This window comes from Aquila chrysaetos, chromosome Z (assembly GCF_900496995.4).
Source record: "Aquila chrysaetos chrysaetos chromosome Z, bAquChr1.4, whole genome shotgun sequence".
Taxonomy (NCBI): domain Eukaryota; kingdom Metazoa; phylum Chordata; class Aves; order Accipitriformes; family Accipitridae; genus Aquila; species Aquila chrysaetos.
The window spans coordinates 16,154,965-16,182,648 of record NC_044030.1 but is presented as its reverse complement, the minus strand read 5'-3'; the positions used below and the strand labels follow the sequence as shown (position 1 = coordinate 16,182,648).

Sequence of the window (27,684 nt, the reverse complement as noted above, 5' to 3'; positions counted from 1 at the left end):
GCGGGGCGGGCGGCGCTCCCCGCCAGCGCAGCGGCATGAAGGAGCCGTCGCTGCCCGGCACCTCGCTGCAGCGGGCCTGCCGCCTCCTCGTCGCCTTCTGCGTCCTCCACCTCTCGGCCACGCTGCTCTACTACCTGGCGGGCAGCGCCCTGGGGCCGCCGGGCAGACCCGAGCCGCCGCCGCGCCGCCCGCCGGTCGCCAACCTCTCGCTGCCGCTCTCCCGCCCGCCGCCGCCCGCCGCCCGGCCCCGGCCCCGGCCCCCGCCCGCCTCGCCGGCGCCGGGCCCCTGCCCCGAGCCCTCCCCGCTGCTGGGTAAGTGCCGTCCCGTCGGGGGTTGGGGGGCGGGGGGGGGGCGCGGGTGTCGGCGGGCATCCTGCCCCTCCTGCCGGCTGCCGGGTCCCGCCGCCGCCGCGCGTTGCGTCCTGATGTCCCTCTGTCCCCGCGGGGCGGGGGCGGGTGTGACAGCGGCGCGGCTGCCCACGCGTGCCGCCGGCCGGCCGGCGCAGCCTGGCAGCGCCCGACGGAGGGGGATTGTGGGAGAATCCCCGGGGAGCCGGTGTTTGGGGGGGGGGGGGGGGGGGGGTACCGAGGCGCGGATGCTGTCGCAGGGAGGGCAGCGGCGAGCGGAGCCCCGGCGCTTTCGGGGAGCGCTGCCTCCCCGACCGGCTGGGTTTGTTTCTGGTTGCCGGAGAGGTTGGGTAATTTCCTATGGGAACTCTACCCAAAATACTCTTGCGCAATCTCACGGGGAGGGTCAGACGGGCCGTTTGTGCTGTGCAGGCTTTCGCAGCCTTTTGTGTGCGCGGACCTGCTCGATGAGCGGCGTAGGTTTAAAAAGCGCAGTGAGGCAGGGTCATGAATACAGTTGTTATGCATCCCAGCGGCGCTTCCCACGTATTTGGTCCTGTGATGCAGTATCCTGATACGTGGCAGCCTGGCGTGTGTTTTATCTGCACTGGAGCTGTGGTCCCCACAGGCCTTTCCCAGGACTGCTTGGGTGCTGGGAGGCTGGCAGGCTGTTGGCGGGTTTGCAGCCTGCCGGTGGTCCAATTTTTACATTGGTCACCTGCTGCCGTTTTGATCCACTGGCTTTGTCACAAGGCAGAGGTGGGGAGGAAGGTGAATTTCAGCTTTCTTCCTCCCCTTACAACTCGCTGTTTGTAGCTGCTGCTCCTTGAATAGACCCTCCTGTGGTGCAGGCAGAGTTCGTTACCGTGACCTGCTGGCGTCCCAGTTGACAGTGAACTGGCCACAAGCTATTTGGGTCCTGGAGGCTGGGGATCATCTCCCTCTTCGTCAGTGTGCCACATTAGCACGGGTGCCTTTATTACCGGAGATCACAATGGGGGAAGAGACTTTCAAGAAGCTACCTGTGGTTTTCAATTTACGAAACCGACACAGAAATTCATAAGTTTCTCTCGGTGCTGGCTGGTCAGCTGTTTATGGATCAATGCATCTGAATAACAAATGACTGGTTTGTTATTTTAGGAAGGTGGTTTTGAGGTCACTAAAAGGAACTGTGCTATGTTTTTTTGTTGTTGTTTTTGATTCGCATCTTTCACTTTTTTTCCCTTAGATCACTTTAAGTCGAAAGCGGCTGTGCAAGCCTGTCCTCACAGAGTGGATGTGGGAGCCCTTTATGAATATGGCTTTGCTTTAAACGGTCTCCACTTACCATGATCCTCTCAGGAGTGAGTCATGTGATTTTGAAATGCCTGGAGTTTAGGGAAATGCTCCAAGATTCAAAGCGTTGTCAGAGTTAGTCGCTGAAGGGTCAATTAAAATATTTTATACCGTCTTTGTAACATCTTCAGCGCAATTTGCTGAATCTGCCAGAGGCCAGATGAGGCTATTGGAAGTGGTTACAGATGTTCAGGGAGCTACAGGACCATGTAGAAAGTAGCTGTTTACAACGCGGTAGGCAGATGGTTTCTAGCTGTGTTACCTTCAGTACTTGTGGGGTGGTGCAGTCAGATGCAGGCTGGCACCATCATAGCTTCCAAGTTTGTAGCCAGCATATAGGTGAGAAACCTGATGGGTATTTATTTTTTTCCTGCTCTTTTCAGGTTTTGGTAGCAAACAGCATTTGTAAAATAATCCTGTCTTGCCTCAGATGTTGGTCAGAGCTGAGTCTGCCCAGATCAACATCCTATGTATCTCTAGGGTCAGTGTGGGGGATGGAGATGTGTACACTCCGCAGGCATTTCTGACAATTCACCCACCCAGTATTCAAAAAAACTCTTCTTTTTGTGCACAAAGCTCCTTACCGACATAAAGGTAACAAGCAGGAACCAGCAATGACCTTTCTGTGATTCCCAGTTTCCCAAGGACATGGAGAAGTGCTCTGATGGGAACAGGTAGCTCTAGCTGCCCCATTCCCTCAGCATAAACCTAAATTTATTGAAACGCACCTTATCCTTTTTTTTTTTTTTTTTTTTGTCCCCTCCTTCCCTCCTCCCTGCTGTTGGGAAGCATGTGATGAATCATGCAGGATATGTGACTGAGCTGCTCCGGCTTTTTGAATGGTCAAATAGCCAGGTACTCATTTCAGAGGCCCAGAATTTTCTTTCTAGCAATGTTTAGAGAGAGTAGTTTACAATTCCAGCTGTCTTGCTCTGCAGCAAATGCATTAGCTGAATGAGGTTTAATCTCTACAAGGAACTGCCAAATGTAAAACGCTTTTATGGTTCACTTGCCTTTGTTTACAATTTAAAAGGGTAAATCAGGGCTGGGGATATAATACTATAATTCAACTTTGAATTAAAAGTCCTTAACAGCTATGAAATTCTCTAATACAAGGTAATACAAGCATTTTGGATTTAGTTTAGAGCTGCATGCCAATGAGTGTCTTAAATGGGGTATCGAGAAGCAGAGCCCATTTGCTGCAGTGAAATTTCAGTCTCTGAGAAGCCCAAAAGCAAGTAAACACAGAGGTATCCGGCAGGTGTCCCTTCCTCAAACTTTACGTTCTTTAGGAGCTGTAGAACAGTATGGGGTTTTTTTTAATTAAAAAAAAAGAAGTTGCTCTGTACAAGTAGTATATATGTTGACCTAAGTGCTTTCAAAACAGTCAAATGCTTTTCTTCTGCCTTTTCTATGAGGTGTTTGTGGTTTGTTGATGCGGTAGTTATGTGCCTGCTGTTTTTAGGAGGGAGTGCGGAAGGGGGCAGGTTCTTTGGTAGTAAGATCCCTCTGCAAAAGCAGCGCTTATCTTTTGGTGCCAGAAGTCTGAAAGCAGAATCTCATGGACAGGCTTATCAGTATTTCGGGGATGTCATTCTCAAGTCCTGCCCAATCGAGAGCACATGTTGTTTATGGAGGTTATTTTAGAATACAGCTGTCTCCTTAGCCTTTCTTGACCCTTGTTTAGATACCAGGTGCGGCTGGTAAGGGATGGCAGACCGAAGAGATGTGTTCTTACCCTCAGCCCTGTGAGCATCTCATGGCAAAGACGACCCAAGTGCGCTAAACGTGTTGCCGTCAGGTGTCTGGCTCAATAGCTTTTCACCCCCAGGTTTAAGTGTAGAAAACTGACAGCCCCAAACTGTAATAATTAAGGGATATTGACAAAACAAAAAAATCTAGGTTAATGTGTGAACCAGTGAACTGCCCAAAGCACAAACCACTAGAGTTGCACTCATTTTCACTAATGTTTAAAAAGGAATACAGTTTCCAAATGGCCATTTGCTGGGTGATCTTGGGCATGCAAGAAAAACACCTGTTTATTCAAGGTGCCAGAGTCCTGGATAGAAACTGATGCTTCCCACTGTTAGCGAGGCATGTTTAAAAAAATTGAGAGAAAGAAGCTCCTTTGGCTAGCTTGTGGGTGAGCAGCCATTGCTTGGTTGGAGGTGGGAGGACCTACATGGCATGGGCTTTCTCTTCAGTGCACCACTTTTGATGCCTGTGTCATCAGTGCAAGCAGTCGCTCTAAACTAAGATGCTGGAGATAAGTGAGGAGGATATTCTGATGCTTTGAGGTTTGTTCAGAGGAGACAGGCGTAGCCTGTGATGCTTAGTGCCTGTATTACAGAAGTTTTTAGAGGTTATGTGCTGCCTGAGAGGTCAGTAATTCACAGATAATCTAGTTTGAGGCCCCTGTATATGTGGACATTGCATGGGCAGGGGTAGGGGATGCTTTAGCACTGGCAGCATCGTAGAGGAGCATAATTTGGTGTGAGAGAGTGAAAACCTCAGAGGTGCTGAAAACACCATTTTTTAAGACGACTTCTGGTGGTGACTGTGCCGGAGAGGTTTGGTAGGTTTGACATGCCTGGGCTCTGGTTCCGGTCACATTGCCCACCAGCAGTCATGGCTCTCGTCTCCCTGTGGGGGGTTTCTGTCCCAGAAACTGGGGGCCTCTGAATCTGTGGGGTCACTTAACAATACCAAGTGGTAGAGAAAGCATTTACTTTATGCACAGCATCTCCCTCAACTCTCATCTGAACTTGCTGTTGTCTGCTGTGCTTTTTTTTGTTGTTCTTTTCAACCTTTCCGATACAGCTGCTATCCCCGCTCCCTCCTGCCTCCCCCCCAACCCGGGTGCTACCAGCATTACTTCGCTTATGGCCATAAGCTGGGGTTGTGCTGTGTCCCTCCGCTGCCTTGTTTTGAAAAAGAAAAACAGAAACTCGAAGAGTATGGAGAGGGCTGGGGGAGGGGGAACTAACACGTGGACCAGTTTGCTCAGAGTTAGGCTTTCTTGGCCTCAAAAGAGAGGTTGAGAAACTGTGTTAAACTTCTCCAAAGAATATGTTTAAGATGTTTGGCAGGGAGCAGATGTGCAATCCTGGCAACACCACCGACAGCTCCGCAGCTACCCGTGTGGCTGGGAGCACGTCATACCTCTGAAGCGCGGGCTTTCTTGGTGGGCAGGGAGCAGCCTCTGTGGTGAGAGCATCCCTAGCATCCTCTTAACTGGTCAAAGTGAAGGTCAAGGACTATTAATCGGGCTTGCAAACTAACTCAGAAAGGTACCATTCCTTTCTGGAGAGCAGCTGTTTCAGGGACGTGGCACAACAGACAGGATGTGCTGGGGAGAAAAGGAAAGTTTTCTGTCTCGTGCATCTAGTGTTTTATAATGTGCTTGTTGCTCTGCCAGCATTGATCCAAAGCAATGCTAGTTTCTTTGGAAATCGGGCCAAGTTTGTGTTTGGAAAGAGACAGACACTTGCAGCTTCCCAAACTGCACTTGGATGCAGAGTTCAGTTAAGCTCTCAACTCTCTTCCTCTGGTGTGGCGCTCCTCAGTCTGGTTTCGCTCAGCAGATGGAGGACATTGTTGCTGTGTTGAGGTCCGTCCCCCCCACCTGAAAGGGTAGCATGCTGGGGGTGCACGGTCCTCAGCAGGGAGGTGCTCTGGGTCTGGTGGCCTCACGAGCAAGCCAGAGGCGCTGGGCTGCTGGACTCCACCACTCACATCCTCTCCTCCCTGGTGGACCCTCCTCTCCAGCCAGCACCGTGCAGCTACTGCTCCCTTCCCTCCCTCCCGCCGGGCAGGAGGGGTTTTGGTTGCTGAGGTTTTGGGGACAGAGCTGGCCAGTCCACACCAGGGCTGCAGTGGTGGGGCCAAAGGTCTGGGGTTTTCTGGGATGTGGATGGAGCAGTGTCAGTGTCCAGCTTGCCCCCATCTGTCTGGGCTGGAGGTCTTGCTGCTCAGCCTGTCCCCACCGGGACGGTGTTTTGCTTTGTGCAGATCGGTGCCTAGAGCCCCTGCCTGCAAGGAGAGCTGTTTGGTGAGCCAGGTGTGGATTAGCACCTCCAGGCAGGCAAGTGGTGGCCGAGGCCGCCAGGGGCAAGGCAAACAGCCTTTCCAGCAGCCTCCCATCTGCAGCTGAGCTGCGGGAGCTCGGGGCAGTCCCCAGGCCCCTGCAGATGTTTGTCTGAAAGAGGGCTGCTTTTGTCACCTCGCCTACCACCGGTCCCCAGGCTGGGGTGTCACCGGACTCGCTTTTAGGGCACTTACCTGCAAACATGTCTTGCTGAAGCTGGAAACAGCCCTGTAAAGACTTTACAGGACAGGTTTCCGCAAACCTATGCGCTCGGGGACAGCAGGGTTTCAGCAGCCGTTTCCCCAGGCACGCAGTGCTCTGCTCCTGTCTTCGCTTCCCGCGCTCCCCACTGCAGGTGGCACCCCGTGCTTTTGGGGGTGCACAAGCCCTGGCTGAGTTTTGGCCAGACAGACACACCTCTGCCCCACCTGGCACCCTGCGCTCCCCCCCACTATCTGGGGAGCACGCCCCAGCTCCGGGGCAGTGCTGGGATCCAGGTGCAGCGGGCGGGATGGGATGGGATGGGATGGGATGGGATGGGATGGGATGGGATGGGATGGGGGGTAGGGAGGGCTAGGGGCTGCCTTGCCATTTGGGGCTCCCCCTGGCAGAGCCACGTCCCTGGGATGCCACTCAGCCCGGGAGAGCCCCTGTCCGCCTGTCCTGTCCTGCAGCAGGGTGGGGGGTTCCTGGCGGGGGGCAGCTCAGGCTTTTTCTGATCCGGGCCTCTCTGTTTGTTTGTTTTGAGTTTGCTGTTTGAGGGCCTGGAATTTAATTTCGCGGCGGCAGCGAGAAGGGCTAATCACATGCAGATTGCCCGGCTCAAAGGCAGACGGTTCAAAGCCGCTACAGCAAGTGTGTGCTGGATTTGAGCCACCGGTGAGGACTTTGCTTCTCTCCCAAAACTACCTTCTCACAGACACGACAACCTCTTTTTTTTTTTTTTTTAAGACACCACGTGCTAGTGTGAGACCTTGTGTTGGAATAGGCAGTGTTTGGGGTTGGGTTAAGAAAGTTTTTTCCCTGGCTGTAGTCGCTCAGTTAATCATGCAAACCTGCCATCATGTAGACCCAGCACTGCCAGCGCATGTGATGTATCCTAATTTTTTTCAGCCTGTTTGCCTTTGGTGTCCCCAGTTGGCAGATGCCAGATGCTGTGTGAGCCTGCCCAAGACAGGGTATGTGCTGGTACACCAGCATAGCTCAAGCCTTGCGCCGGCATAGCTGACATCTGTAAGGGGATGCAACTTTGCAAGTGTAGACCAGCCAAAGAAAACATATCCTGGTCCTTGGGAAGGCTTTTTTTTTCCTCGTTGGGATATTTCTAGCCAGAGTCAAGGATTTTTTTATTGATTTTTTTAAAACGCTCATAGGGGAGCAAGGGCTGCAAGCAGCAAGGGGCAGCAGCTGCCAGCCAGTTTCCGAGGAGGCAGAGATGTCCCTGTGGCCGTTTTGTCCAGCGGGCCGCATGCCAGGACAGCAGGCTGCTCGGGGGACCCAGCTGGGCGAGGGGCGCTGGGGCTGTCCCTTCCAGTGGTCCCGTCCCCCCACCGCGGGACTGAACCCCAGTTTGAGCCTGGTTGGTGCCGCCTGCGTAGGCACTGGCAGAGCTCTGAAGTTTAGCTGATTTTAATAGGAAATGCTTGCTTCGCTGAGGCGTGGGATGCAGCTGCCTGCCTGCCCTGGAGCTGCCACGTGGGTCTGGGGGCTGGAGCGACCCCTGCTCCACAGCCCGGGGTGAGGGGACTTGCCCCTGCGTTTTCCAGGGTGGAGCTGGTTGTGTTTTTCCCAGCCAGGACAGACTTGGTGTGGCTGACAGACCCTTCCCTTTTCTGCTGGGCCCATGCAAAGAGCTGGTTTGGTTTTTTTTCACCCTGTCTGTGAGTTCTGCTTCTCTTTTCCAGCTTTCCTTTCGCATGAGGTTTGTCTAAGCATGGCAGTGCGAGTGTGCACGTGGCTCGGCAGCTAGAGAGCAGCACCCGGCTCTCGGCCAGGGTAATGGAAATGTTCTTTTCTTCTCTGTTTGGGGAGAGTTTTTTTCCAACCTCCGTGCTATATGCTTTTGCTTTCATTCTCACTAAATCAAATATCTGAGATTTGCGCCTGGCTGAGAACGTGCATGTGAATTTTGCTGTTTTTCCCAGTGAAGTGCTTGGGAGGGCGATTCAGTCTGCTGGATCACCTCTCCAAAGTTGCCCATGAGCTTAGCTGCCCTTCTTTGCATCTCCTTCTGCTGGGGCTGCACCGCCCTTCTGAGGAAGGGGTTTCCCCCACCCCTTCCCACCTGAATGCCCCGGGACTGCCCTTTGTGGCTGCTGCCCCATGTGGGGCCCCAAGCTACCACGTTCTTGGATGGAGCGTGGTGCCATCCCGTTCGCAGCTCCCCTGGGGATGCAAGAGTACAATTCTGGCTCTGTGGGGCATTCCTGCTTGAGTTTTCCCAACACTTCTAGTATCTGTGGACCAGGGAGGGTGGAGCAGCCTCTAGATGTATTATAGCATCAGGCTGAGTGGATTCTGGGCTTTTTGTGTGAGGGTCCTCTCATTTGGGTCAGCAGGGCGAGCACTGGGAAGGACGTGTGCTGGCAGCCTCAGACGGCAAGAGGCTTAGCTGTTGTGGCAAGCGTGGCCATTGGGAAGTGGGGGACGAGAGGATCACTGGGGCTGTGGGCCGGTTTCCCGAGGCGAGTGCTGCGCTGCCTCTGGCTTTTTGCAAGCCTCACCTTTTTCTTTGCGAGAGAAGCTGCTTCCTGTTTGTGTGCACCACGCCGGCCCCCGGTATCTGTGCCTGCACAGTGCTTTTCCTGTGCACCTTCCCTTTGAGCAGAAAAGCTTCTGAGCGTCAGAGATGGGGGGCGGGAGGGGGTTGGCTTTTTTTTTGGTGTGTGTCTCTCTTACCCCACCACTGCCAGCTAAAACCTCCCTTTACAATCTCCAAAGTGGTTGGATGTGATGTCGTGCTTTTGTGTCTTTTGCAAGCTTCCGGTGGTTGCTTAGTCATGTTTTCAAGGTTTTTCTTCTGCTAATAATGTACGGTGGAGGCTCGTGAAGCTGCTCTGTTGGAGATTTGTAACTCTGAACGCAAAAGGCATCTGCCTACAAATCCCAGGCCATATGGGCGACTGGAGTTGCAAGTCCAGATAGCTCTGTCATGCCTGTCTGTTTTTAGCAGGGGCTCAATATATGGTGGCTCCTATGTCACCCAGTCACCTTGAACAGAAGCGGGAAAGATTGAGATGGAGTGAACCGGGCTGGAAAGTTTACTGAGTAAACACAGACAGGGATACAGTTTTGGTCGGTGGGACAGCACTCGCAGCAAACTTTGCACGCTTTCTTGGCATCGGCAGATCATGTCCTGAGTCAGCATCCTTGGGCGACAGCAGCCTTGGGGCTGCTTGCTGTCCAGGTAGCCAAATTTTGGTAAAAATGATTTAAAATTAGCAACTAGAACCGTGACTCTGGTCACCGGTTGGAAAGCCTGTGTTTGCAGATTTGGCTTTAGCCTTGTACTGCTTGGGAAGAGAACTGAAAGTGTCGATTTGCAGTGGGTGGTATGTTGCTGTTGCTTTTTGTCAGCCACGTGGCTTTACGAAGTCTAGTTTGCTTTAGCTGTTCTGTATTTGAAAACAGCCTATTCAGGTTTTTTACATTTTCGTATTCTTACTGACACCAGTGAACGTAATAACTGGGAGATTTGTGTCAAGCCTGTCTCAGAAGCGGCTGCCTTGCTGTACAAGTAGAGTGCCAGTGCCTGGGGTCTTCTCACTGACCTGCGTGTTGGCTGCATCCTTCGGGGCAGCATTTGCGAGAAGGTGTGCTGCCTTTAAAACTGATTTGATTAACTGAAGATCAGAGCAGTACAGATCCTTTCCCACCAGTGTCCGTCAAGACTCTGAAACTGTTAAATGTCCGTCTTCTGCAGCTGGTTTTTATCATGGATGTGTTTTCCTCTCCCATCTTCTTTTTGCTGGTGTTCCAGAAGCCTCCTGAAGGCAAGCAAGAGCAAGCGCTGGCAGGATGAGCGGTCTGCGTTTGGCCCTGGGGGGTTGGCGGGTGCCAGCCTGCAAAAAGCCCTGCTTGCAGTGTCCAAACGCTTGTGGCTGTCCTTGCCCAGCTGGAGCTCACAAGCCACCAGCGGGAGATTTCCCCTGTAAATTCGCCTAAATGGCAAACTTTTGTTTCCTCCCCCCTTATGCTGTGCCGAGTGAGTGCGAGACATTAAAAGAGCCTTTGTTCGTTAAACCAGAAAGCACCCCCCGGGCTGATGGGGCTCACGGTTGTTTCTGGGGAGCGGCAGCTGGGAGCAGAGGGAGCAGCCCGTCCTGGCAGGAAGGGGCTTGCTCGGTGGGATGGCAGCCGCCCGGCGCCTGGCCCCACGAAGGGATGTGTTGCTTCCGCCCCGCTGCTTCCTGCGGTGTCCTGCCGGGTCGGTCCCACTGCTGGCGGCGGGGCGCGAGCAAAGCAGGAGAATAACGTCCCTGGGCGCAGATGCCCGACGTAGTCCCGTTTGCTGGCCATGGCCGGATAGGTGAACCGTGCCCAGTGCACTTCCCTTTGCTGTTCGCTGACGCACAAACGTGTAGCATCATCCTAACTGTGAGCGCTGGTGTTCTCAAGGAGGTGGTGCTGGGGGGCAGAGGGCTGGGCAGGGGGGAGCAGGCAGGGAGGTGGGTTGAGGCCAGAAGCTGTTCTGGGAGACCGCTTGCCACCATGGTGGGGAGGCAGGGCCCGAATTCGGAGGAAACAATGCGCTCTCTCCCCCCCCCGCCCCCACTGGCCTTGCTGCTGTGGTGCTTGCCCCCTGCCTGTCCCACTGGCATGGGGGGTGGCTGTGCCTGGCCCCCGATCCTGCCACCGCTGAGCTCCGGTCCCCAGTCATGCCACTGCGTGTTCCTTCCTGCCCCAGTTCCTCTCATTCTTCCCTCTTCCTCCCACTGCAGAGCACTCTCTGAGCGCTCCCTGCAAGCCGCTTTTCGACTGGAGAGGCTTTGGCCCTCGCCCTGTCGACTGGAGAGGCTTTGGCCCTCGCCGTGCAGCCGCAGGGCAGGCATCCCCAGCAGCCAGCTCGCTCCGTGAGGCAGAGAGGATGGGGAACCGGCAGGCGCGTCGGGGGTGCAGCTGGGAACCAGGGGAGCGCTGAGAGCATGGGCAGACTGATCCCAGCGCCTGGAGCCTGAGAAATCGCTGCTTCCTCCTCGTGTGAGAGGGAAACGTGCAAACTTGCCCGTTTAACTTGTGCAAAATGTAGAGATCGGGAGATCCCTTTGCATCCTGCCAGTGATGCCGGTTTCTGCAAGGTCTTGCCTCGGCTGTGCAGGCAGTGAATCAGGCAGCAAAGCTTCCTCGCTACCTCCGGGGGTACACTGAGCAGCACCTCTGCCTGTTTGGCTGGTCTCCTTCTTGACATCTCCAGCCTGAGTGACCACAGGTTTGTGGAGCAGCACAACTGAACTAGCTGAAGTAGCTTCTTCCAGATAAATAACCAGGGAATGAGCCGTGAGCCTGGAGCATTATTTATACTTTTTTAGTAGTCACATGATGGGGTATGCACAAGGTTGGTTTGACAGCCACCGTCTTTTAGAGCTCTAAAAATCACTTGCGCCCCTTCTCAAGGGGCTCCGTAAGTGCAGTGTACATCTCTTCAGCAAATGCAAAGAGGAGACAGTAGCTCTAAGACACGTGTGCAAGTGTGTGCACGCACGCATGTGTGCACGTTCACACCCAAATGGAGGAGAGGGGGAGGGTACAGCAGCCAAATCTTTTAAGGAGTGATCCCCAGCCTAGTGTTATGGTGAAGACCTTCTGCTTTATGCCTGGGAGCCTCAGCATCCTGCCCCATTGCAGAGGTTTTAGTGGGAGCCGAGTGTGCCTGCAAAGCCCAATTTATTAGATTGCCATTGCTGGGAGCAGGACGCGGCAGCAAGAGAGGTCCTTCTGCAGGGAGCTGCCGTGCTCTTTAGGTTTTTGCAGCAGATCCGTTCCTCAGGGCTGGAGCAGCTGGAAGCAAATACTGCAGAAAGGCCAGCCTGGATGTTCAGAGAGGGCATCCACAAAAGGGCTGTGGTCAGCAAGGCCATGTTGAGCGCTGGACTCACGTGCAGCTGTATGGGAGGGACTGACTGCTTCAGAGCCAGCATGGCGGAGCAGAGAAGCCCTGGCAAGCAAAGAGCACTCAGTGCAGACGCATGAGCCGAAGTCTTGCGAAGTAGGTCTTATTGGCTGTATCGGTGCCCAGCGCTGTCACTGCCTTCTCTCCCTGCGCTCGGCCTAGAGCAGCTCAGAGGCTGCCATCCTCTCTGTGGTGCTGGGGGGGGGCTTCTCAGTTTTACACACCAGTTGTGGCATAGATTATATTGGTGGTTTCAAAACCTGCCACTGTTGAAACCATGCGCAGGAATTGCCAACCTGCATGCAAATCTGGATACGTTTTTTTTAGCAGTTCTAATACAGGACTTTTAATAAATAATGGGCATGCCTACAGAACACGGAAAGTATCTATAAGAAAAAAATAACAAGAAAGGGGGTTTTGTTCACTTTGCATGTGGCTAGCCTTGGCGTAAGTAATTATGTTGGTAGGAGAGCAGGACTATTTTTGAAGTGCTCGACTCTCATGCTGTGCGAGGTGGGTGAGAGCGCAGAGGGCAACGCTGTTCTCTAGTCTGGTTTTGTGGCACACGTGCCAGTGGGAGCGCAGCTGTTGGTTTGCCATGCAGATAGGAGGATTTTCAAGACTCGTTTGGCGTCAGCGACTTGATTGGGGTCTGACACCAAAAGGCTACAGCATTTGCAGGTTTGCTCTGAATGGTGTTGTGCGGTTGCTTTCGGTACAGGTGGGATTTGGATGTACCACTGGGATTTTGTTTGGATCCAAACCTGTTTTAAAAACCAAAACAAATGTGTGTAAAGGATGTATGCTCAGAGAAATAGATGGTGTGTGCTAACTCACTTTGTGCTGTGCATCTCTTCCAGTTGGTGCACTACGTGTGGAGTTTTCCCAGACTGTGAACCTGGAAGAAGTGGCGAGAATAAACCCAGAAGTCAAAGCAGGAGGTCGTTTTTCTCCGAAGGACTGTACAGCACTTCAGAAAGTAGCAATAATCATACCATTCAGGAACCGAGAAGAGCACCTGAAGTACTGGCTCTATTACCTGCACCCAATTCTCCAAAGGCAGCAACTAGATTATGGAGTGTATGTTATCAACCAGGTAAGAAGCTAAAGACACAGGGCTTTACAGCGCTCTCGTAACAGTGCTTGTGCCCCCTAAAACAGAGGAGTGGTTGCTTTACCCTGAACAGCAGTGGGCTGGCAGGCAGGCATAAGGTTGCTTTTTTAAAAAAAACAAATGCTGTAGTGCCAAAAAAAAAGTGAAAATTAACATGAGCAATTTTGCTTCGATGATTTTGATGGAAAACCTGAGGTCCCTTCTTCTGATCAGGCATGATTCACTCTAAAGAGCTTCTGCTTAAAGAAACCACTTGGTGAGGATGGAAAAAATCCCTAATAGCACAACCCAATCTAATATGTCTTTCCAAATGTTCCTTTTCCTATCTGCTGCAGGAGTTGCATACAGAGATCTTTAAGGTGACAAGGTAGTGTTAGTGCCTAATCTGGCATTGGGTGTGCAATAAAGCTGTAGGATTTCGTTTACTTTCTCGAGCAACTTCTGTTCATGTTAGTAATAGTGAACAAAGTGTCAGGATGGGGAAAGCAAGGCGGTGGCAGTGGAGCAGGTGAGTGATAGTCTTCAGGTGAATAGAAAAGAAAAGAAACAAGTAGTGATGGGAGGGAGTTCTTGGTTTTATTCCTCGATATCTGATGGCCTTACACCTGTCTTTAAAAAAAAAAGAAAAAAAGGCGTGTTTCACTCAGAACAAGCTGTCTTAATTTATACCATAATGGTGGTTAAATAAGTGGGTGGTGTTCACACTTGGAAAAACTTAAAATGTGTAGGCATTTGCATGGGCTGTAGCGTGAAAGGGCAGATGCAGTTCTGAGAGCTCCAGCAGAGACGGCTGGCTGGACAATCTCACAGTGCAGTTTCTCTCTAGATTATGTATTTATATCCTGTTTTCTCAGCTCTGTAAAAACTGAGGTGAAATAACATGCTTCTTTAAATGCAACTCCTTAAATTTGCGGATCAGCTGATGCGTTTGGGCATATCAAACACCATGAATATTTAAAGTGGTCGCCCAAGCGATAAATTTCCTCACAGAATTGAAAGCACATTTCCTCACAGAACTGAATCTACTATTTCTCTTACTTTGCTCACTTCCAGGGTGCCAGAGATCTGGGCAAAAGTGATTTGTGGGGAATTAGCAGTAGCTCCCAAGCACAGCAGCCAAGATGCTCCGGTGTCTGCAGCTGACTGCTTGCAGCCTGGCTGGCCGCGTTGCTGAGGGTGCAAGGTATTTCTGCAGCATGCAGACTGGCACACTGTGCCCTAAAATTAAGCCCTGTAAGGAGACCCTTCCTGTGTAATGCAAAGAGCAGCTGGTGCCGTGGCGGTCCAGCAACGCGGGGCAGCCGCAGCCCTTCGTCCTTCAGGCTGCATTTCCTTGCACATGCAATGTTTGCCTGTGCAAGTTACTGGTGCCACAAGGTTGCTTGAGCCACGGTCCCCACCGGTCACTGGGGTGTAGGTGGGTGAAGGTGGCGGGGCAGCATGCCTCCCTTCTCTGAGCATGGCTCAGAAGCAAGGGTGCGATGCGGCTTCCAGCAGCGGTCCTGCAGCGGGGACTGCTGCTTTCCCAGCCAGGCGTAGCTCACCAGCCGGCTCTGCAGAGGACCAGGGGCACTGCTTGTGGGCGAGCGGCCGTCTCCATTGCAAAGAGCCGGTGGTGCAGCTGGGGCTGGTATTTCCCCATCAGTGGCCTTCAAGGGTAAGGAAAGTGAGGGGAGCTGCGCCGGCGCACATAAAGGCAGCCAGTGTCCGAAGCCTGGTTGGAGTTCCCGCTGCTGCTGCAATGGCGCATGCTGGCTTGCATTGCCTTGCGTTGCTGGCTCCTCCTCTTCTCTGGTCCTGTCCTCCAGCGCTAGGGCTTTGGGACTGTCTGTGTGCTCTGAAGTTAAACCTCACAAAAATTATGGAAGCAAATGTTTTTTTCAGATGCATCCCTTGAGCAAAGTTGGAGTGGGAGTGACATGCAGTACACAGGGTATATATGTCCTGGACACATCCAGCAGTTAGATGTAGGTTAGCAAGTAAGACTACTTCATTTGTAAAATAAACACGCTCCTTCAGCATGCCTCTAACAAGCTGTGTCTGGAAGAGGCAGAGTGGTCAGTGGTAGTAAACCGACTGGATGCATCTCTCGAGGGTGAGTGGGAATATTGTATAGAGAGATGCAGAAAATGTATTAATTCTGCCAGAAGTACAGTAGGAAAACGGTCTTATTTCTCTGCTGTCTTGACAATTGCTTTTCTCTTTTTCTTGTCTGTCCTTCCCTTTGCATCTGCCCTCCTTTTTTTTTTTTTATTTTATTTTTCCTTCTAGTGGGGAAATATTACCTTTACTTGTTAATCCTGTCTATATCAAAGCAATCACTGAAGCAAGGAGAATTACTGTGTGATCTGGTTCTTACACGCTGCCTACGTGCTCTTCTGTGCTCTGCATCTCATAGAAAGAAAGAGGAGTGCTGAGGCCTGCTACTGCTGCACTGGTAATGTCAAACTTCTTCCTTTCAGCGCAATGTGTTTCCATCACAAGTCCGTTGTGTCTTCACCATGCTGTTCTTGGGTGCCTGAATGCCTCAGAGTAGGACTTGGCTGAAGTCAGGGGGATGATGTTTGTAAAATGTCCGGTGTGTAACAGGAGCCAGTGGAAAATACATATTATGCTTCACCCTCCGTACTCCACCCCCAGCAAAACCTCAACCCAACGCATGGAGTAGCAGTTGTAGGATCTTTCAGGTAAATCTGAGATGAGGACAGGCGGCTGGGCGCGCTTTTGTAGCACCCATTCGATGCCATGCGAGCTTGACTTCAGCAAGTGAGAAGGCAGCAGTGAATTGGTGGCATCTCTCTCAGCCCCGCTCACTCCCACTGTTACTGACGTGCTCTCCAGTGCCTTCAGCTGTTGCCACCTGTGCACTCAGGTCTAGAAATGAGTTTTCTTGCTGCAGTTCAGCCTGTGGAAATGCCCATGCAGCCAGACTGAAGTTTGGGAAAGGGGGAGACTTAGCAAATTCCCTGAAAACCATGCAGTTGTTCAACCGTTTTCCACTGGCCCCTGGCGTTACCTGCAATGTTCTCAGTAGCAATTTTCCAGAGTGTGTGTGTGTTGCATGTGAGTGCGGAGTGTTTGGGGCATTGCACTTACTCATGTTATTTTGCAGGGGGTATTGCGACCCCCCAGGTATGCAGGCAAAGGAGGGAATTGTGCTCAGCTCCTGCTTGCCCGTGCAGTGATGAGGGAGGCGATTTTCCCTTGTGGTTGCTCTCTCCTGCTGCGCATTGTAATGGTGCTGAGGCACCTGCTGACACAGAAACAGCAAAGTGTCTCCTGGTTTCTCTGTATGGCCCTGGAAATCTGTTTTGACCTGCTCAAGTCCACTGGAGTGTGGACTTTTACATGGATGTTGTGTGTGTGGTTCAGGCTGTCTTGGCGGATCCCTGACTTAGCTAGCAACCTCCTGTTGGAGGTGATGGCTTTCTCCTAGCCAGCCAGAAACATGTATCCTCACCACTACCTCCCTGAGACCTGGTGAGTTTAGGATCCAGGTGAGAGAGGTGCAGCCACAGGTCCTCTGCACTGCTGTGCTGTCTGCAGGAGGAATCACAGAGCTGCCTCCTACATGGAAGTTGCGGGGCAGGACAAAATGGGGACAGATGGCTTCTTTGCTGGTTTGCAAGCCCTTTAGCTTGAGTGACAGTTCCAAAACCCTCATTGTTATCTGTCTGGCACTGAAAAAAGTTAGCATCCTTTGGTAGGTCTGGCTGAGCAAACCAGATTCAGCAAAGGTAAGGGATGGGAAGCAAAAAAAGCTTGGATGTTCTTCTGCTCAGGCTGATCATCTCCAGGTGTGAGAAGGAGTCGGCATCAGACCTTGCAGGGCTCAGGCAGCATTTTGTCCCTCTTCAGCCAGTCTCTTCTGGACCAGGGAATGGGGATGGACTTGGGACATGCTGGCAGAGAAAGAGTAAAATCAGGAGCCAGAAACAGGTGCTGGATGCCAGCACTGAACTCAGACATGAGTTAAATTTCAGGACAAGAGAACATAGAGGAAAAAATTGTCAGGGAAAAAAAAAAAGCAAAACGATACTTGGACTAGATCTTTTCTGGTTGAAAGCCTAGGAAATAAGCATGGAGGCTACATCTAGAGCTTGGCTGTATTGTCAAAGCAGCAGTCCCCCGTGTGCTGCCTAGCTCTTCAGGATGATGCTCCCCTGTCCAAGCAAGTCCAAACTGATCCATTTCCTTGTGGCAAATAACAGGGAGCCTCCACGGGATGAGGAGCTGTCAAGCAGAGGCGAGGGCTGGAGGTTTCTTCAGTTCTGCTTTATCTGCTCTCTCAAGGGTTGTGTGTGGTACTGTGCCCTGTGCTGACCTGGAAGGGGCAGCAGCACAGAAAGGAGATTTCCCAACTCTACCTTTTTTTTTTTTTTTTTTTTTCCCTTCAAAATATTGGGGATCAGTCAAAGATGGAAGCCTGCAGCACATTTCTGAGTTTTGAGAGATTTGAATCTCAGATACTGCAAGCACGCCTGTGCTTCCACATCGCCTTAGGTAAAGAAACAGAGCTTTCTGCAAAAAGCAAACCCTCTTTTCAGTCTTTTTTTTGCTCCAATACATGCTGTAAAGCCTTGCATACCTCCTGGGACAGAAAACTACCCTCCTGCCCTCAAAGGAGTCGCAATTGATAACAGCATTGCAAAGTTTGCTGCATGAGCTACCTGCTCGCTGTAAAGTTAATAAAAAACAGCTTGTAGAGGGGTTTTGTTTTCTTTTCGGTTGTGATTCCCACCCCCCGCCCCAGACTTTTGGATCCCAGTGTGAAGCTGTGTGGCCATTTGGGAGGAGAGCAGCAGTGCCCATGTGAAGTGTTTGCTGTGTGTCTGGTCCCTCTACATGCCTGGGGCCCTGGCGTGGGCTCTGCCAGGGTCTGGTGGGTGAGGCGGCAGGAGGGGTCCCATGCACTCTTGGTCTGGTCAGTGCACTGTGCTTTGCGGTTTTTCAGGCAGAGGTTTAAAAATGCAGCTCCTTGTAGCATTGTTAATCCCTAAGCGTCACCCAGAGGAGTTAGAGGCTACCTAAAGGCGTGGGTTGATTATGGCTGAGTCTCTCCTGGTCACAAAATCGGTGTGAAGTGCCCTTTGACCCGAAATTTCATTATGAAAAGAGCAGTCAAAGGGTGTGAAATGAGGACACTCTTCCTAGACTGGACCCAGTAGGTGCTTTAAGGTGTGAGTACATTGCACTTTGCACCAGCACTGGGAAAAGTTCCCCTTGGGACTATGGAGCCAGGCCCGGGTTTGGTGCCATGGGACCTGAGGAGCACTTGGCAGCTGGGGCTGGGCAGCCCCCTTTGCTGGGGGAAGAAAACCCTCTAATCCCACAGCCTCAGCCTCTCCCTCTCCCCAGCCTCTTTGTTCGACTTGCCCTCATTTTCTGCACTCAAGTTTTCACTGCTCTTGCTTATGCATGATGGTGATCATCTTCCCACTACCTTAGTTACTGCGTGAACCCTTTTGTTTCGGGCGAGGATGCTGAGAATTTGCTCAGATCCTCCTCCACAAAAGCTCACTCCTCCCTGTGAAGTAATTTATGCCCAAGGCGGGTGATGAATGCTTTTGAAAACCTTGGTTTGACACTTGCATGTTAAAACCTTCATTTGAAAGATATTTGGGGCTGTTTCAAGAACCTCCGTTAGCTCTCCAGCCACAGGTCCATTAACCAGTCTGGGTTGAACAGTTTCCCAACTGATTATTTATTAACCAGGCAAAGCCATTTGGGAGAAGGTGATGTTTTAAGCTGCTGCTCCTTGGGCACCGTATTTTGTCTGTCCTTGATTTGCGTCCCATGCAGGGTGCGGGTACCGCAGGGTGGGGGGATGGCTTGCATGGTGGGGGAGTCCTTTGGCTCGACACTGCCCAGAGGGTGTGGAGGGGGAAAGGTGGGGTGCGGTAGAAGAGAAAGGATTTGGCAGTCTTGGGTTCCGGGCTGGCAAAATCTTCAGCCTCCTTCAGCAATGCCCTGTTGAGTTCCGTTCCGCCTGCTCTGTTCCCCTGCACAGGGTTTGGGTTTGAAGCTGCTGCTGCAAAGTTGGGTCCTGGACTGGAAATCCTTACTCTCAAACCACTGGTATTCTTGGGTTTGTGGGTGTGATGCTGTTGTTTTTTGAAAGTACTCGAGCAATTTGCGAGCCCGTACTTGTGCTCAAAGCCATGTGTGCTTTTGAAACGTTTCTGCCTGAGAGAGGCCAGACTGATTCTCCTTGGGCGCCTCATTCCTCAGGAAGGAGAGCGGAGATTTTCCTCCCCTGCTCTCTGCAGGTCCTTTCGTTAACTGCGCCTGCTCTGGGATAAACATGCCCTGCCATGGTGTCAGCTCTTTTCAGATCCTTCCCATCATGGTGACAGCCCTCCTGGTTTCGTTTTCCTGGCGAGGCCCCCGGGACAGATGGCGGGTCATGCCGTAATCCGGCTGGCAGAGGAGCACCAAAGAAGGGGCTGTGCACTGCAGCGGACGGCGGTGTCCGGCGTGGGAGCTGTAGCCCTTGCAGGAAGCAGCTTGCCCTGGCCTGCCATCCAGCAAATAAGGTTGTGTGTCACAGCCACGTGCCGAAGCAGCAGCGACCTTTCCAGGGCACGGGAGCAGGAGCGAGCATCAGGAGCATCGGACCTTAGCTCCTGGTGCCACCCCGTGCTTTGCAAATCGGGTCTGACACCTGCTGCTCAGCAGAGGCTGCGCCGTGTTGTGGCAGAGCTTAGGATGAGGGTGCTGAAATCCTGGCCAGAGAAAGGTGTTGGTCCATGGTTGTTGTCCTGGCTGTAAGCTAAAGCACCGCCGAGGTTACTCTCTGTAGCAAGGGTGCCTTCTTCCGGAGGAGCTCATCTCTCTTTGCTTTTCTCTGCTGCTTTGGGAAGCCCCAGCTGCTTGCTCCAGTGGTCCATAAACTTTTATCCTAAAATTCAATCGCCAAATGCCTGTGCATGGAGTGGGACGGGGGGACCGGACTGCTCAGCCTTCTACCAAGAGAGCCTGCTACCAAGAGAGCAGAGCTGAGCCAGGCCCAGCCTTTCCTCAGCCATTTCGGCTGTCCCCATGGTTTGCAGCTGGCTCGGATGCCATCGTCCCTCGGGCAGCATTCCGGGGTGGAGGGGGGGGGGGTGCTGCAGATGTCCCGTGGTTGCTGCAGGGTGAGTGCTGGGGCTTGAGCTCAGTCCATCACAGGCACGCGTTGGCGGCAACACCAGCATCCAGCAACAGGTAAGAAGCTGCTAATGTCAACTGTTAAATTTAAGTCACTTAACTGGTTTTATTTGTTTTTACATTAGGATGGAGAAGAAGAATTTAACCGTGCTAAACTGCTGAATATAGGATTCGCAGAGGCCTTGAAAGAGTATGACTATGATTGCTTTGTGTTTAGTGATGTAGACCTCATCCCAATGGATGACAGGAACACCTACAAATGTTACAGCCAGCCACGGCACCTGTCTGTATCCATGGATAAATTTGGATTTAGGTGAGAAGGCTTTTGGAGGGGCATTTTGTTCCTTAATATTGCCATTAGCCTTGCAGGCCAGACGCAGCGTTACACATCCCCACCCACCATTGAAAGCATGGGAAAATGTCTCTGGCAAAAGCCTGTCTTGGCATGCATGTCCCTGCAGGGAGCGGGTGGCTGCTAGTGAGATTGGCTGGAGGGGAGGAAGGGGGAGAAATGCAGCTGAGCCATTTATTAAAATTCACAGCTTCTGGAAAGTGAAACGTAGGGTGAGGAAAAGCTAAAGAGCCCGTCGTTTTGCAGATGCCCGCATATCCCTTCTTGTGTTTCAGGCTGGAAGCTGGAAGACAGCTAGTGTTTCCACCCAGTCTGAAAAGTGAGATACTCTCACACAGTGAGAATTATATGCAGCTTTAAAAAGACTGCATCAGACACTATTTTAAGAGCAAACCGAAATACTTTTGGCTGTTTGATTTTGGGCCACTGAGGGACCTGCCCTGGTATCTGAGAGCAGAACAAAACGAAATGCCTTTCAGCATACATTTGGGTTCAGCAAGCTGCTGTAAACAAAAATGTGTCTTGCTTTTCCTTTTGGGTTTGGTTTTTTTTTTTCTATCCCAAATCCCCAAGGGGGAGTTTAAAAGCTCATCTATAAAGTGAAAACGAGTTGTGACCCCATGGTGGCCAGTAGTGCTAAAGATACAGCAGTGGTGTTGGTGGTATGACCCCGGCACGTCTCCACTCCAGACCCAAGCCCTGCTTGGAGCAGGACTGTCACCGGCACTACAGCAGCTGCAGTTTTTTCTTGCAGCCAGGTGAAGCTTAGAGGAGCAATGCAGGCCCCAGGGGTTTCTTCTACTTGTTGAAGCAGAGACAAGGTTTGCGGTAGGTCCTGGTGATCCTGCGTGGGCTGGCTTCTCATGCTGTGGGTCTGAATTTCGTCTGTCCCCGATCCCCTGATGAATCATCCCACATTTCAAGTGGGAGCTGGTTGGCTTTGTGCATGCAAGCTCACACTGCCGGCTTAGTTTTGGGCTGCGAGCTGTCCTTTGGGGCACTGGGGAGTGTGGAGGCAAGCAGTAGAGCTGCAGGAAGAGAAGGCTTTGCAGCACCTCCGGTGCCTCACTGAGCTCTTGCAGCTCCTAGGACACACATGTCACCCATCTGTCCTTTGGCGAGCTGATATGCATCTCACTGGCCCGTCCTTTGAAGACAGTGAACTTCTTAGTGAAAGGCTGCAGCTATTGCCAGTTGCAAAATACTTCCCAGCTGTATTGGGGACTGAGCCCACCAGCTCCCTCTACCTCAGCCGAGTCCAGGGCACCAAAACACGTGCTGCTGCCTGCTGCAGGGAGGCACCTTGCAGCAGGTGCTGGCTCTCCGTGGGCTGGGGTGAAGGGTGGTGGCAAGCCCTTTTCGGGTGGGCAGGCTGCACCTCTCCTCCTCTAATGGCCTATTTCTTCCTCCTTCCAGGTTGCCTTACAATCAGTATTTTGGAGGTGTGTCTGCCTTGAGCAAAGAGCAGTTCACAAAGATCAACGGGTTCCCAAACAATTACTGGGGCTGGGGTGGCGAAGATGACGACATTTATAACAGGTAAATAAATACCCCACTTGACACCCAGAGTGCCTCCAGGGTGGGGATGAGCACAGACCTGCTGCTCTCGCCCAGGTTGGGGGGGGGGGGGGGGGCTTGGCACAGGGTGTCTTATCTCCCTGACCACGGGAGCCTCCCCTCTGGGTGGACGACGTGCTGGCTCAGTGAAAGTGTGTTCCTGCTGGGTGCTGGCACCCCATTTTGCAGCTCCCAAGGTGTGCTGGGGAGTAGGTCCAGCTGGAAGAATCCCACCCCTGCCGCACACAGGCATTGCTCGCTTGCCACGCAGCCTTGCAAACATCCATGCCAGTGCACGGGTTGGAGCAGCATGCTTCTGGGTCTCCAGGCACTGGCTGAAGGAAGGGGATTCAGGGCACCCTGCGGGGTGGAGAAGACCTTGACCCATCTAGCCCAACACATCCCAAGGCTTGCCTAGGTCTGCAGCCTGGTAGTGGATCCCTTTGTTCCCAGGAGGGCTTCATTCGTCAGGCTATTAGCCAACTCTAAATAATGCCCTGAGCTGTCGCTTCCTGCCTGGAAGGAAGCTGAGCAAGGCTCAGAATTGCAGGAGAGGAGGAAGGTGTTTGCACAGGGCAGCCTGGGACCACCCCTGCCTGAAGACGGGGGCAGAGGGTGGACATGGGATTGTGCTGCCTTGTGGCTTTTCCTGTCCCCAGGGCAGTTGCTGTGAGAAATCATCGTGGGGAGGTCGGATTTGGGAAGCCCACTTCACGTTTCTCGGTGGTAAAACCACTCTGCATGGTCTTTTCTGGGGGCTTTGCGAGCTCTTCAGGGCTTCAGGAAGGGTCTTCCTAAAAATGCTTCTACCTTCCTGAGGTTCAGCGCTTCTGTTTAATAAACCAAGCGGGGGACAACCTTCCAGTGGGACAGGGTATTCAGAGCAAGGAGGTAGTCCTCTCTTTTTGGGGCACTCAGGCTTTGAGGAGCAGAAGATGCTATATAGAAATGAAAAGGGAGACGCAAAGAGGAAGAAACCAGGTCCTTTTCCAGCGTTGGTGTCCATGAACTGCAGGTGCCTTGCAGAGAGCATGCAAATAAAGACAGGCTGCCCCTCACCCGGTGGGTCCCAGCTGGGACCGTTGTGGCTCTGACCATGTCCCCCCACCATGCTGCTTCATCACCATTCACTTCAGTTTCTACCAGCACTGCAGCTTTCACATCATGAAAAATGAATGCTCTTCTGGCTCCTTTCCAGATGGGTTAAAAACTAGATGCCTCCCATTCAAATTCCAGTCTACAGCCTGGAGCAAAGTTAATGTGGGTGTTGGGCACTGTTGGAGCTGGCGGTGCAGGTGAGGGTGCGGTGAATTAGCAGATCCTTGATGCTGGCAGGCGGATGTCTCTTTCCCCCATGCTGATGTGCTGATGTGGAAAGGGACTGGCTTTCCCCCCTTCTAGTGTTGGCAAGCCTGCAAATGTGTTATCGATGTCCTCAAGAAAAAAAAAAAAAAAAAAGGCAAAACCTCAAAACCCAATGGTAATTTGTGGAAGGTGTGGCAGTGGCAGAGCATCCCACATCCGTCACCTGTCACAGGTGTTTAATGTACTTGCTTTTTACAGGCTGGTGTTCAAAGGCATGGGGATATCCCGTCCGGATGCCGTCATTGGGAAGTGCAGAATGATTCGGCATTCCCGGGACCGGAAGAACGAACCCAACCCTGAGAGGTGCGTCTCCCCCCATCCCGCAGCAGATTCAAGGGGTGTCTCCTGCCCTTGCTGCTCCGGCTGCTTGGCTTTCTCTTTGCTGTGCAAAAAGCCCAATTGCAGAAAGCTTGTGGCCATCTCCTCCCTTGCTGACCTCTCTGTTCCCTAAGCTGTAAGCTGCCCCCTTCCCTCACCAGTTTTTTACCTTATTACACAGCTTTTCCCTAAGATTTCACTATGGCACAAATGCCTCTTATCTTTTTTTCTTAAATGCAGCAAATCAAGCTCTGAGCAATTGTTTCCAGCTTGTCTTTGGCGTATAAAACCTGTGCTCTAGTGCAGGGCTGGAAAAGGACCTGTGTGATTTAAAAGCTTGGCTGCTTTTTCCTGGCTAAAATTTGATCCCATAGGGATGCCTTTGCCCACTGCTCTGGCTGGCCAAATCTGGATGTTTCTGGGACCCCTACTGATACGCAGGTTGTTCTTAAAACACCGGAGATGCCGCCTGAGAGGCTATAAAAATGTCATGCAAAGTCGGGTTGTTTAAAGTTTTTGTTTTCCTTTCTTTGTTGTTTTTTTTTTTTTCCTTTTTTTTTTTCCCCCCCTTCTGCAGGTTTGACCGAATTGCTCACACAAGGGAGACAATGAGCTCTGACGGTTTAAATACACTATCCTACAAGGTGTTAAGAACTGACAAGTACCCCCTGTATACAAAGATCACAGTGGATATTGGCTCACCAAATAGCTAACATCACAGACACAAGAGAGACCTTGCCTATGTTGCCCAGGACATCTGGCCTCACTGATGCTTTATATCTGCTGGTTTTGTAACAGTTGCAATGAACAAAAAAAAAAAAAGACTCTTCTGGCATGCCAAAGCATCTCCAAATTGTTTGGACAAGTTATTTTTTTCTTTCTTTTTTTTTTCTTTAAACTCCAAACTTGACTTTACACAACCTTCTAGCTCTCCATTGTTTTGTAAGTCCAGAAGCTGTACATAGGAGTTGTAAATATTTACTTTGCCAGAAAATGTTGAATCTGATCTATTTGCTGCAGTGCTCTCCATGTTGAGTTAATAGTTGGACCCAAATTTCACTGATTACAACTGTGATGCATCAGCAATTACTGCCCATGATATTTGGTATTTTAAATGAGGTGGATGAAAACATTCCTTCTAATTAATTCCTGGTTTTACTTTATGAAGGACTGTAAAATGCTGCTAAAATTGTACAAGTTTACGCTTTGCATTAGATTTTTTTTTTTAAATGGAGACAATATCATACTTTTTTTTCTCATAGTGACCAAAACAAACATACATCTTCTCTGTGTGCACAGCAAGTGTTGAACAATCAAGTCTGGATTCAATGAATGTCATTATTCCTTTTAGCCTCAAAGGAGGCTTTGAGTGACTTGAGCCAGAGTTTGCCAGAATTTGCCAGTGAGCTCTCTGCAGAGGGTGGGAGCTACGCAGATGGCATCTGCAAAAACCGCTGGCTTCAGATAACCTTACTTCTGGATGTGATAGTGACTTTTTGCCTCAGCACAACAACACCTGGGGTTTTTAGGGGGGGCGAAGGGGGGTGATTTTGGTTTTTTCCTGAAATAAAGAGGAATTAATTTAATTGCACAATGAAATTACAGCCTTAAAATTTGCTGACACTTGTTAACAGTGGTAGAAAGTTAACCATGCTATTTAAACATTGTCTGAAGCTTCCTAAACCCAACATTTTTCTTGCAACGTCATGCTTAAAACTTGAATTTTTAAGTAATTTGTATATCATAAGCAGTATATTTAATATCAGATTAAACTAGGGTGCAGCATAATAGGATATGATTCAAGGCCTCCTTTATCTTCAGAGTAGTAGGCTTTTTATGTGCGTCATTATATATAAGCCATGTATTATATTTGCTCTGTGTATTTGTCCATGAAATCTCCTGCGGTGCTGAGATATTCACAGCAGGGCTGACATCCAATTGATTTTTCTTTGCCTAAAGCCTGTTGCAATGTGTGTCCTCTATCGGGAAACTCCCTTCTGATTTTCTCAGGCTTTGAGGAACATGCATGTTTTGGAGTACTGCTTTTTGTCAGTGCACCAGGGCACCACCTGTACAGACACCCTGCTTTTCCTTCCCATGACCATATGAAAGCCTCAAGCGCTGACACCCTTGGAGCTGGTTTAAGTGATTTAAAGCTCTCAGCCAGAACTGAGAACTGAATTCCTTCTGGTGAGTACTTTGCCACCAGCTCTGACCACAGTAATTTGCACTTCCTTGGCCTGTGCTGAAGGCTGTTAAAATCAGGGACGCTCACTGTATTGGGGATCATCTTCAGCACTGCCTCTTTTTTTTTTCCCTTGTTTTTTGTGTTTGTTTGTTTTGGTTTTTTTGTTGTGACCTGAAGGTTTTGCTGAACCCTTGCACTGCAGGGGTGGGATCCTGCAGGGCCAGGGGCCAGTGCATTTCTTATTAGGCCAGCAGTGGCTCAAAGTATGCACGGAGACTTTAGTTAGGGAGCTGCCTCTTCAGTCTCACTTTTTCGAAGTGTTCACCCCCTTTGCTTAAAAGCTGTTGCTGGCCAGACTTGCTGCTTCAGTCATGCTGGGAGCTGAGCGAAGGTGGGTGTGCATGGAGCAGGAGCAAAGCACAAGGAAGCAGGCTTGTGTTTAAGAGCCGCTCTCTTATGCTTATATTTACATTAAAAAATTACTCCTTTTTGGCAGGTCAGGCTCCGGCTCTTGCAGATGCAAGGGTGTACAAAAAGAGGATGTGTTACAGAAGTCAGGTCAAATATCTACCTGCAAAACATTGGTGTAGCCGTAGTCTGCACCAGTAATGGAGACACAGGCGAAGACTTTGTTTTTAATTTTTTTATTTTTTCAAAGGTGCCTTAGAAGCAGGGCCCCGCTCCCACAGGTGGCAGATCAGCACCAAAACTCATCAAGGCTCTGCTGAAAATCCCAGGTCTCTGTGGAGAGCACCTCAATTTTGTGCTGAGCCTTTTGTAAGCTGAAGAGTTACAACCTTCAGCTGTAGTGGTGTCTGTCTGCTAACAGGCTATGCAAAGGGGCTACCTGTTGTAATTGAGTGGTTGGTTTGGGGGGGTTTTTTTCCTTGCCTTAGGATTCTCTGAAGATGAGAAAAAAGTTCGTGTAACAACTCATCATTTGGCTATATGCCGAAGTCCTTGAGTATCATGGAGGTGGTCTGAGCACTTGTTTCTGGCTGTTGCAATCAAAGGTTTCTACACATGTGCCTTGAAAAAGGAGAGAAATGGAAACTGGAAAACCAGGAAATCTGAAAACCATTTTTGGCAGAGAGACACTAGCAGTGCAAGAAACTGTAGCTTAGTTTCTCTTCTGCTGCTAAAGCCACAAGCCACGTAAAAGCCGAAGCTGGCTTTCATTGCTTGTTTTGCACTTCGGTGCTGACCTGTGATTTCCAGATCTTGTTGTCGCTGTGTAAACTGTATTGGTCAAACTCATGAAATGCTCTTGACTCAATCTGGCCATGAAATTTTTCTCCCCGGGATTTTCGGGGGCCTTTCCTACAAACGCTCATGTTGCACAGATGTGAATTCTGGCCATGACCTGTGGTGGGTGGTGTTTTTTCCTCTCCTGTACTGGTAGCAACACTCAAAGTGATACTGTGTGTAACGGTTGAAACCCAGAACAAATAGCTGCAAAGGAAACGCTAATGCTTGGTTTCTTTGGGATTACTGTTTGCTTGTTAGGATGAGGGAGGGTCCTGGCATGCAGCTTTTCCCTGGGATGTTACTTGTGTACTGGACTGCATATGGGTTTCCTGTAGATGGTTTTGCTTTTGCATTTTTATCATTTATATATCATGGGATGTATAATCCAATGTTCCTACTTTACTATTGATGTCAAATAAAATATTTTCACTTATGATGTCTGGTAGCATTGCTCTGAATTACCCCTCCGGCTGAGTGGGTTTCTGGCTGATGGGGTGAACTTGGTCATGCCTTA

The 27,684-nt window shown here is 51.0% G+C and overlaps 1 protein-coding gene across 1 annotated transcript; it reads left to right on the top strand.

Moving 5' to 3' along the window:
- On the top strand, positions 1-27,603 carry B4GALT1 (beta-1,4-galactosyltransferase 1). Its single transcript, XM_030005071.2, has 6 exons — positions 1-312; positions 12,740-12,975; positions 20,268-20,455; positions 21,911-22,033; positions 23,615-23,719; positions 24,312-27,603. Exons 1-6 carry the CDS (start codon positions 36-38, stop codon positions 24,445-24,447), a joined length of 1,065 nt encoding a protein of 354 aa, XP_029860931.1. The 5' UTR covers positions 1-35; the 3' UTR covers positions 24,448-27,603.
- Positions 27,604-27,684: the final 81 nt, after the last annotated feature.

Excerpts from the sequence above, each read along its gene's own strand:
- B4GALT1 (XM_030005071.2), top strand. The coding sequence starts at position 36 with ATGAAGGAGCCGTCGCTGCCCGGCACCTCGCTGCAGCGGGCCTGCCGC. Across the intron at positions 12,976-20,267 it reads GAGTGTATGTTATCAACCAG|GATGGAGAAGAAGAATTTAA; the intron begins GTAAGAAGCTAA and ends TTTTTACATTAG. Across the intron at positions 22,034-23,614 it reads GATGACGACATTTATAACAG|GCTGGTGTTCAAAGGCATGG; the intron begins GTAAATAAATAC and ends TGCTTTTTACAG.